Source organism: Priapulus caudatus, unplaced genomic scaffold (genome assembly GCF_000485595.1).
Source record: "Priapulus caudatus unplaced genomic scaffold, Priapulus_caudatus-5.0.1 Scaffold51, whole genome shotgun sequence".
NCBI lineage: Eukaryota > Metazoa > Priapulida > Priapulimorpha > Priapulimorphida > Priapulidae > Priapulus > Priapulus caudatus.
The window spans coordinates 407598-419397 of NW_014577112.1; the positions used below are offsets into that span (position 1 = coordinate 407598).

At 42.9% G+C, this 11800-nt stretch overlaps 1 protein-coding gene across 1 annotated transcript in view; it reads right to left on the reverse strand.

Annotated features, from left to right (window-relative positions):
* Positions 1–4757, reverse strand: part of LOC106820896 (carbohydrate sulfotransferase 3-like) — a 6809-nt gene extending 2052 nt beyond the window's left edge. The window contains exon 1 of the mRNA XM_014825492.1: positions 4442–4757. Within this exon, the coding sequence (XP_014680978.1) occupies positions 4442–4556 (115 nt within the window). The 5' untranslated portion in view covers positions 4557–4757. The remainder of the gene's footprint in view (positions 1–4441) is intronic.
* Between the last annotated feature and the right edge of the window lie 7043 nt (positions 4758–11800).

An 11800-nucleotide genomic window follows, 5' to 3' on the forward strand; every position in this document is an offset into this window, starting at 1 on the left:
TCTCTTGACGCACACACACACACACACACACACACACACACACACACACACACACACACACACACACACACACACACACACCAGTGTTGTAGGTCACGAGGCCGGTCTTGGCTTCGAGTCCGGCCTCGGGGCCGGTTTCTTTGGTCTCGGCCTCGGAGTGCAATGACTCGGACTCGGACTCGAACTCGAGCCCTCCGGACTCGAGGACTCGGGTCGTGGCCGGCTCGAGGCCACTACATAGTACCAACTACCAAGAGCATATAAAGAAGATCATATAAACCTTCTGTATATGCTCTTGATAGTACATACCTGTACATATTGTAAACACGCAGTTTCAAAGAATTTAAAACTAAACTCGTTCCTAAATTTATGCGACTAGCTGCTTATTCACATTGATTTTTGCCAGTGGAGTGCTATAGGCTCGCGTAGCAGTTGCGGAAACACATGGTGTTGTTATTTATCGGGTGGATATGCCAACACTGTATTAGCTATTGTACTGTCACAGGCTTAGTTTCCTCTTTATTAAATCTGTATCTTTGCTGCACTGTCTCCGCTTGTCTATATTATTTATATTAAGTATATAATATACTATTCATATTACAAATGTATTACAAAATTTTGTAAGTGTCAACATTTCTACGTACTTCACCAATATCAGTGATATATAGTATATGCGAGCGCTTTTAGGTTTACAATCACGTCTATACTTCCGAGTATAGCTCTCAACATACTTTTTTAACATACACAACTGTGCGCTGATACCGTGTTTAGTCAGTTTAAACTGTTTTACACATACATTGTGCTCAGCGAATTCATTTATTGGGCTCTGTTGCGGAACTGTGTGGGAAATACCATGCGCTACCACCCCCTTACCGCAACAAGCTGGTATGCTGAAACCCAAATTTTAAGTTGTATACGCGGCGCAATAGCTATCCGCCGAAACCAAGTAGATTTGTTACGCAATGGACATACGTGTAATATACAGCATACACACGTGCTCAGCCTTAAGATCTCGGGTGTTGAGAGTTTCACGCCGTCATCTCGTCTACTTATTTTATTGTTACCTGACAATGTCGCCTCCTTGAAATTTTGCTAGAAATTTTAAATTTTTTAAACAAATGTAGACTCACGTTTTTAGGTTTTAAAGTGTAGGGTTTGGGGTAGAAATTAATTTAGGAACACGGTTAAGGTTACAATCAATATAGGTAATGTGGATTTACATTTTTACGCTGGCCACCCTTAGCATCAACGGGCGAGTCGGTAGGGGCGAGATTGCAGGGGTGGAATGTCCATAATCCCGTAGGCCAACGTAAGGCACCACAATTTCATATAGGTGCACAATGCATGTAATAACGAGTAAATACCAGTGTAATAGCAACTCTCCAGTGTGATAACGGAGTTTAATATGAACGGTGATAAGCCCACGATCAACTACGTGCGTCTGCCGCTCTGGCTCTCCCACCGAATATGTGGCACCACTACGAACTAAAACTAATTGACTCTGTCAAATTTCATATTATCTATCCTTGATACTATTCTCAGTAACCATAATAAGATGGTTTTCTAGATACGCAGCCTAATCTTGTAACGTTTTCAATGGCTCGATTAAGATTCCTATCCTTTTGTTTGAATCTGCTGTCACTTCGTCCCTTTGCTCTCTTTTTACCACTTCTTTCTCTTCTTCTACCACTTCGAAGGTACTTTGACACGTTTCGTGTGACTCGTCCCGCTCTGTGTTTTTGGCTGACTATACACTTTCAAATGTCTACGATGCACTGTTGCGATTTTTCCCCAGATCGATCTCATATGCCAAGTCGGATGATTGCGACTAATGTCATGTTACATGGTAAACATGATTAGGCTTATGTATAACTGTTTATATGATATATGATATTAATTGCTAAATGATATATTCAGGTGAAGCCAAGCCATTTTTTCTATCGACATGATTATATGTCTTTGACAGTGTGTAACTATTCGAACTTCATGGTTGAACAAATATCTCAAGAAAATGAATCAAAGAAATAGATTCTCGGGTACCCAGATATACATAAGAGTTACAAGTTGTATACTGATGCGAGTAACTACGCAGTAGGTGCAGTGCTGGCCCAAGATGATGATGAAGGCAAGGAGATTGTCATTTATTATCTCAGCCATCAATTAAATCCAGTACAATGTCGGTGGTCCACGACAGACCGTGAGGCATACGCATTGATTTTTGCCTTCCAACGACTGCGATTTTACCTAGTCGGAGCGAATTTCACGGTGATAACTGATCATAAGTGTTTAGAGTTCATTCTAAAAAGTCCAACATTAAAAAATCCGCGGTTATTACGCTGGGCCATGATTATTAGTGAATTTCAACCATTCATAAAGTATACTTCAGGAAAATTTATACTGCACGCCGATAACTTGAGTCGACTCACAACCGACACAACCGAAGTAAAAGACGAGGCAATAGATTCCCACGACGAGCAAGCTAGGGAATCAGATACCGCAGAGGACAACAGGCGCCACCTAGCGCAGGTAAACGACGCATTGCAACCTGCGACCATGCATTACATTCACCAGAGTGAAAGTGAGATGGACAGTGAAAGTGGGGATACAGACCCGCCGGCACTTTTTTTAGAATCTCTCAAGGCTCATCAAGACACCGACACCATGATTTCTCTAATACGTACGACGCTCACATCTCAAGCTACAACTATCAAGGATTTAAAAATATTATCGTCATATTTTATTGATGAAGAAGATGACCTACTCTACCATATCCCTCAGTCAGTGAAGGAATATGACGTTGAAGCACAATTAGTGATTCCAGAGACATTTATTACAGCAGTAACTACAGCACATCATGATGACAAACTCGGCGCTCATTTCGGCTTTGCAAGAACGTATAATTCTATACGTCAACGATACTTCTGGAACAAGATGTACGTCACAATCAAAGATTACATTAACAGATGTACAGTGTGTAAGTCAAAGAAACTAACCCGTATACCCTCGCCATTAGGTGCTGCTCCGATTCCTAATGCACCTTTTGAAGTAGTATCAGTCGACACGGTCGTGTACCCCACGACATTACGTGGAAATAGATACGTCATTCATTTTCACGATGAGCTCAGCAGATGGCCGGAATGCTTTGCCGTAAAAAATAAAACTGCAGCGATAGTGGCTAACTTATTAATAAGCGAGATAATTCCACGTCATGGATGCCCAAAAGTGTTACTTTCAGACAATGGGACCGAATTTGTAAATGCACTCATGACTAAATTAACAACCCATTTTAAGATTAAGGCTGTTAGATGTGCACCCTATTACCCAGCTTCTAACGGCTCATGCAAACGCTTTCATCGCGTTATTAATTCGTTTTTTGCCAAATTTGTGAACTCAGCGCAAAATAATTGGGACTTGCTACTCCCCTCGTTGTTAGCAGCATATCGCATGAGTATTCATACGACAACCTTACATTCACCTTTCTACCTCCTATATTCTAGGGCCCCTGTGTTTCCTCTCGATAACGTTTTGTTACCTAGGCGCAAAGGGTACGACGAGGAACCCCTATCACAAAGTATAGAACGGTTTCATCACGCATATTCACATCTGAAAGAGTCAACAAGGAAGGTTAGGAAACGAAATAAGCGGCTCTACGACAGAAGAGCAAGAGCTCATGACTTTAAGGTAGGCGATGCCGTATATTACCACGATCCGACATTGAAGCCACACACGACTGCGAAGATAGCAGCTCCATGGAAGCCGCATTTCACCGTTATAAAGGTTCTATCCCCAAAGAAATGTACGCTGCAACATGAGACGACAAGACGCGAGTTAATCGCACATGTCGACAACCTCCGAGCAGCTCATCCATATCTGCGTTGGGACCAGCCTGATAAAGAAGCCACGGGAGAACAACAAGAACAGCTGCAGGACAAACCTACGAGGAGGCAGCCATTACGATTAGCAACACGCGCCTATCCGGTGGCACCCTCATCCACGGATAGCTCCACCGATGACTCAGACGGAGAGGATATACAACGGCATGTATCATCCGATAATGATTTTAGCGACAGCGACCTCATACCCTTGGCAAGATTGATTCCGGGAACGTCGCATGCACCACCCATCCGATCCGACCATTCGAATTCCTCTGATCAAGGACATTCTGAATAAACAGGACTCAAATGGGAACGGACACCACGACTACCAGGTCACTGAGGCTATGTAACGAACTCACAGCAATAATTCGATCAAGACTAATGATATTTCGTTTATCATAACTCCTGCATCTCTCCCTCATTTCAACGAAATACCTTTTTAGATTACACACGCAGCTACCTACGCGCAAACACAAGTCTACGATACTGCTCGAATGCGTAGTGAAGTACAGGTTGCGTAGGGAAGTATTGAAGAAGTATAGGTACAAAGAGCGGCTATATCTTACCGGGCATCCTGCAGGCCGGTAGCAGCTTGGTGATGGCAGGCGGTGCTGTCAGTAGTAGCAGCGTCAGAATCACGGCAGTTAGTACGACCAGCGCGAGTGCGAAGGCACGACCCATCGCGTGCCTCACCTCTCCGCGTGCGCTCTCAACACTGCTCCCCTTCCTCACACACGCTCCCGTCTCCTCCCTCTCCCTCGTCTCGGGAGTGTATCCCGGGAACAGTTAATTAAGATGGCGGAATTTCCCCTGCGTGGGGCGTGGAGGCATCGAGACCGTATCAGATTGGGAGACCGGATGGCGATGGCAGCTATATATCGGTGAGTTCCTGGTGAAGCGGACGAGCAGCGGGCGTACGAGTACGATAGCAACGAGGTATTCGTTGATGCCGATGCATAGGCCTACATACTACATAGCTCGCTTGCAAGAGAAATGTATTGCTACCTAAGTGATGAGCTGTTCGGTGTGCACGTACGGTTGCCAATCGTTCTCAGAAATAAATATTTTTACCGCGGTTTAATTATAACCCGTTTACCCTTTCGGAGGCCTTGTTGCACATAATTTAACCTCGGATATATTATTTTTACCGCGGGTAAATTATATGGCACAAAGTTTCTGATTGGGTAATATGGGCCATAATTTAACCGCGTTTAAACCATTTCTTCTCCGGTAAAAATAATTATTTCTGAGTACGATGGCCAACCATAATATGCGCGCGCTCGTTGTACGTACATATTGCCAACGTAATGAAGAAGCTACGAGTACGTGTTAGTTACGGCAGTTTGCGCTGTGCCCTGTTGCGGGTTGCCTAAATTCCGCATTGTTTGTATAATGATCTCTGTGATGAGAACGATGGACTTTTCGTACCATTTCCTATCGTTAGCAAAACGCCGGACGAACTCCGCTACTTTTCTCAATCATAGATGGCGGTACGGAATCAGCCGAGTGGTGGCCAGTGAGATCACCGCGGTGTGAGAATGCCTGCTGACGAGGCAGGAAGCGGTTGAATGACTTGAGCTAGTAGTAGGCCTATGTGTGATAATGAGTTAATTTCCGTGATTGAGTCTATGCGCCTGTTCGCTGTGGTCACACCTTTATTAGTATAATATCATAATACTAATTAAATTAAATCCTATCATAATCTAATTAGTTTATTAGTATAGTATAGTATGATCAGTACTCTATCAATATAGATATATGATGCAGGCGAGACGAAGACATCGTCGAATAGCAAAGCCCGCCCCCACTCTCAACATAAATCCCGTTACGCCACGAAAGAAATATCCGTGCGCCATCAAATATAAGGCCGATGCACGTATTATGTAAATAAGGTCATGCAGGCTCGTAGTACAGAGCTCCCGAGTTGTTGCAGATAAGGCATCTTAAGATGATTAATTGATTCGGGTCAATCCAACATTCGTCATCAGATGTCTGTGGCGGAAACGAGACACATTTCGTTATCGCTATGACACATCCGCCTGTTCGTGCGCTCGTTTCCGCCACAAGACACACACACATACACACACATGTATATATATATATATATATATATATATATATATATTGTAAGGGGGTGCTCTACGTCTTACAAGAAGTGTGTAGAAATATTAACACTTATAATCAAAGCACAAGAGAGTGAGACAGTGCCACAAAGAATAAGATTTATTACAAGAAAGCTCTCGCAGTAAGTAGAATGGTAGCACTATAGTACAAGAGAGGTGCTGACAATTAAGACGGTGCAAAGTGCTTCTCTTACAACAGCTATAAGAAACTACGTTTAGAAATACAAGAAAGATTATTGCACGTACTAGGAAGACAGCTCACTAAGATAGAACAAATAAAAGCAAGATAGATATAGTGGCAAGAACCCTAAGCCATCGCTTTAAGAATGAACTTACGTACTCACGACTTCAATGAACGATGCACGCGGTCACGCAGGCACAAGACAATATTAGAGACTGACAAATGCCCGCTTTGCGTTGTCTTATATATGCTCTCAATTTAGTATCCACGAACCCTCCCAAATAAGGAACTATCCTTTGTAGCCATCCTTCGGCTGTCCGAGAGCTGCCTAGCAGATGCTCCCGGTTTAGAATAAATCTCTATGTACACCGCCGGTTATGTGGGTAATTAATAGCCACGCCATATCGCAGCGGCCGCATGGTTTCACACATCCCGAACGTGTCGAACTCCGCCAGGGAGGGGTAGCCTCTATTGTAAAGGAGGGGTAGCCGCTATTGTAAGGAACAGCGACTCCTAGACTCCGCCCCGCTGCACCGTGTAACGTCAAGAACCGTTAAAAGCAAAAATACAGAATGAATAATGTTATGATAAGTTAACACGTTCAACGATGCATGGTTAACAATGCACCTACCGCCCTGTGCTGAGATTTTCGCGTTTTTCCTGCTTAGTCACTGATTACACAAAATGTTTTTGGCAGGTTTAACTAGCTATAAAATTATTTATAATGAGTGGCTAGTATAAACTTAGTATAAACTTACTCTCAGACATCAAAACAACACCCGGAATCAATCACCCGTGATCAATCAAATCAAACACAACTCGCAGACATCAAAAAAAACTTTACAACAACCGGCGGTCAAACGCCCTTTGGCGAGGTGAACGAAAAACATTACCTCAGTCCCAAAAACCCCCAAAATAACGTTCCAAACAACAGTAAAGTATTTTATAAATTATGTCATCTACTACTGGGGTGTGTACAGTGACGCTGTTGAATTTGTAAGCGTACAGCCCATGTCATCTATAGTAGAACATAGTAAACGTTCCAATTTTTTTTTCTTTTTACGAGTATACTCGTGTTTCGCGGCCGTGCGTTTTGCAGGTTCGAACGAGTATACTCGTGTTTCGCGTTGAACGTGTTAAGAAGAAAAGAAGGTACAGAAAAGAGATCAGTAATACTTCATTACAACAATAGTACTGTGGCACGTGTCAAATAAGCAAATATAATAATAATATTTTTACAAAGAACGAAAATTATTTTCATTTTATACAACTATTGGTGTTTTTTTTTTTAACCGCGGAGATACTTGAACATTTGGTTGAACTACATTGGTTACATTTGGAAATTGGTTACATTTGGTAGCTATTATTCATTACTATTCATCTGTCAATGTCCGTCCGGGTATGCTGGCGGCATCGTGAAGGGGGGTTTAGGGTAGCCCCTCGCGCCTCGTGCTGCATGGGCCGCCCAACGAGGCAATCCCCGCAGGCTGGAAGTCCGCCCCGGTGGCGTCCTTGGATGGCTCATCTCCGGCGCTCCGTAGCGATGTTCCGCCCAGTGCTCAAGCATGGCGCATGCCGGCGGCTCCTGATCCCATTGCTCGGGCGTGGCGGTTGTCGGCGGTGTTGGCTGTTCATCCCACTGCTCGGGCGTGGGGGTTGTCGGCGGTGACGGTGGTGGTGAAGTTGGGCGGAGTGAGAACTCCCGTGTTCGGAATCTATTATAGTAGCGGTGGGGGTAGTCTCGTTTGAATCGGTCCATGAAGATGCAGGCGGTGAGGCCCGCACCTCCTCCACGCAGCTGCGTCCATGGCTGTGGCGCCCAGGGGTTGCCTCCCGTGTGCGGCAGTCCATCCAGGCCGGATCCTTCCCGCCTGGGTACGAGATTCAAGCTGAATCTGGTCGGGATGCTCATGATGATGTTGATGATGTTTCTGATGTTGAATTAGCAGTGTTAATGTCAAACAAGTATTATAATTCATATTTGCAACGAGTAAAATTATTCAAGTTATAATTATTTAATGGTGTTATCTAATTAATGGTGTTAATGGTTTATCTAAATCAAACCTCATATCCCATTCCTGTGACAATAAATGTGCACATCGTGACACGCAGAGCTACTAGGTCTACTGTAAAGGTAAGGAAAGAATTACGCAGACGACAATCAGAACAACCCACATTTCTACAAAAGCAAGCTACCAAGCGTGACCAGCGATCAATAAATATAGAAAAAAACGCGAGCATACTCCAGCTACTGAATGCAAATTGGTATCGAGACTCGTTACATGCGTATCGTGATGGGCGTGTTTGGTTCTAAGACAGGGTTTGCAGAAGGGATAGCGTAATGAGGTTCTTATTGAATTGTGAGTGGTGGAGTCTGCATCGAATGTAACATAGGGGGGCAGCAGTGGTGGTGTTGGTGGTGGCTCTACAGTGAACGGCTGTAAATGCAGAGGCGTAATTGGGAAGGAGCCCTCCTGGCGATGAGGCGTACATCCCTTACAACCGAATCGACGAGTGATGAAGATTAATATCACTATTGCCAACAAGCAAAATGCCAGTACCGCATACGTAGTAGTATGATGGATACGTGCTTGAATATTCCCATAATGGAATTTGTCATCACCTGAAGCCATGGGAAACGGCTGGTTATTTTTAACTGCATCTGCTAATTTAGCAAAAGCAATATCAAGGTCATTATGATTATACAAGGCATCCGGAACAATAGGACGCATGCGAGGCATGAGGTCCGACATGTTAGCCGTAGAGTATCCTGTAATAGCAAACAAGTGATGCCAAATCTGCGGTAAGTCCGGAAAAGCAAGCGCCTCTACCGATGGCAATGCTACATCCACATCGGAATGATGGACATAGTAAGGTGGCAAATGAAAATAATGTGAATGTGCTTTACATCCAGCCTGCAATGTTATAATTTGTTGATTAATAATCAGTCGTTCGTACGCCGTATCAGGCTGCCTAACACGATCGTAGCAAGATACTGATTCCCGAAAACGAAATGACGTAACTAACAACCAATGACCCTCAGCCAAGTAATATAGACAGGGGGCCGATATCCAAAAAAAAGGATGAGCCTAAACTTTTTGGGTAGAGGCTGGAAACGAGTAAATATCGTTTCTAGGATACTTGGGGAGTTTCACTGGGTATGTTTCCAGGCTGAATTTTGCGTATTGTGGCGGCCATCTTGAAATCCAAAATAACCGCCAGCAAAAATGGATTTTCTAAAATATCTGGACTCCCAGACGTCGTAGAGACATAATATTGGTGGCTATACCCACATTTTCGATAGTGGAGAACCCAATTATGACATTTAAAAAACATAGGATGGCGGCCATATTGGATTTAAAGATCGCCGCCAGTGAAATTTGTTTATTTTGAATAACTAGACTTCAAGACGTCGTAGAGACATAATTTTGGTGTCTAAACCCACATTTCGGACAGTGGAGAACCCAGTTATGACACTTAGAAAAGCATAGGATTGCGGCCATTTTTTATTTCAACATGGTCGTATGTTACTCCATTACTATACAACAGTCTAAGCCAACATAAAAACATATATAAGCATACCAGAATTGTCAGAATATGTAGTTTTAAAACAGTCACACCCCAAGAACATTGTTGTACGGGTTCATGCAGGCCATGTTGCATTTGCACGCACCGGTGCAGCACATATTGTTTTTGGTACATGTACAGCTACGTGTACGAGTAATCAAGATATATTGATGCGTGAGGGCGAGTGAAGCTGAAACCGTTGTCAACAATATAATAAAGGCTCTTCCAGTGACATTTATTAGTGTGTGCTATCATTTTGAAGGATTTAAATTTGGTGCATGGTGTTATGTTTATGACAAATCAGCCAACACTCCGGTATTTGATACAACTCTACACGGCACTGCAGTTTATTAATCCGATGAATATAATTCACGATCAATCACCACTCATTAAATTATAATTCTGCCGGGGCAACTCTCTCACAGTTCAGATTTGTAAGAACGTATAAGCATAACGTATACGCATAAAACAAAATGATCGAGCGAGCCGTAACTCACAAACACTCCGTAACGCAGTTTTTTAAAGATCAGTGACGAACACTAAACTATTTGATCGTTTCGACACCCTTGCGGTAGAAATGTTAACTAACCATCAACCTATGTTCGACCAGAGCATATAAATCAATGATTTATATACTCTGATTCGATTTACCTCGCCACGGTTATTTTTGCGTTATCGTCGAGTATAATCAAACCCACCCTTTAAAAATGTCATTTGTTTCTGAAATTACATGAAGATATAACTGAAATTCGCAACGTTTTAGGCGAATGACGGAGGCATTGGCGACAATGACCAATACACAACAATGCAACTCTCATAATTAAGATGAAACTCTCAAATGAAACTCGAATATAACCGGCTAGCGAGGCAATCGTGTTACATATACACCTTCTGTAAATATAAATATCTCTATATACATACGATGCACATATGTACTGTACATGTAAAAAAAACCTGGCTTTGGTTTCTTCAATGAACAGCCTGGAACAAGATCACGAACCTTCCCAAAATACGTTCACAAGTTACAGAACACCCCCTTACTCTTGAGAATTGGAAAGCTCTCGGCAGTAAACATTTTCTGGTGTAAGCACATTAGAATACTAGCACTGTAAAATACCCCCCTCCTTCCCGCGAACCAATGACTACATTAGTTGCAATTCTTACTCCACACACCGGCAAATTCAATAATCTACACAGCACCCTCAATACACACGTATTATCAAATGCAGATAAATATTTAGCAAAAACAGTATCCACCTTGGATTAAATTAAAACGACCTGCACACATTATCATAATCAACTATGTATATATAACGTTATATACGTTGCACTGGGCGAAGATCACAGCAGCGACTGAAAGATCTAGAGTGGATGCTCTTTACTTAAACTGACTGCGATCATACAAAACACACGGGATTTTATCACAAAGGCACGGCGGAGAACTTAAAACGTGCCGATTAACAAATTCGATAACAAAAAAAAATCCTATGCAAACATCCGTATCCTTCAATTTTCTTCGTTACGCGATCTTTTAACTAACGACATTTAATATGTAGAGAAACCAATATGAAAGATGCAGACCTCCCCCTCTCTCTCTCGCTCTCTCTCTCTCTCTCTCTCTCTCTCTCTCTCTCTCTCTCTCTCTCGTAATCTGCTAAGGTCTACGCGTACATTGCTTGATAATCTGTAAAGGCTACGTTTGACATGACCGTGTCTGTAAGGCTGACGGTGAATTGCTGTAAATCTGTAGGCTACGTGACATTGCTGTTAATCTGTAAGGCTACGCTGAACATTGCCTGATCTGTAAGGCTCTGGACATTTGCTAGTAATCTGTAAGGCTTACCGTACATGCTGTAATCTGTAAGGGCTACTGATGAAATTGCAGCTGATCTTGTAAGGCTAGCTGTACATTGCAGTATCTGCTAGCTACTGTGACATTTGGTTCTGCGGTAGGACTGCTGTACGAAGGCTACTGATGAACATTGCTCGTAATCGATACAGGCTAACTGTGACACTGCATGTAATCTGTAAGGCTAACTGTGACATTGTCAGTA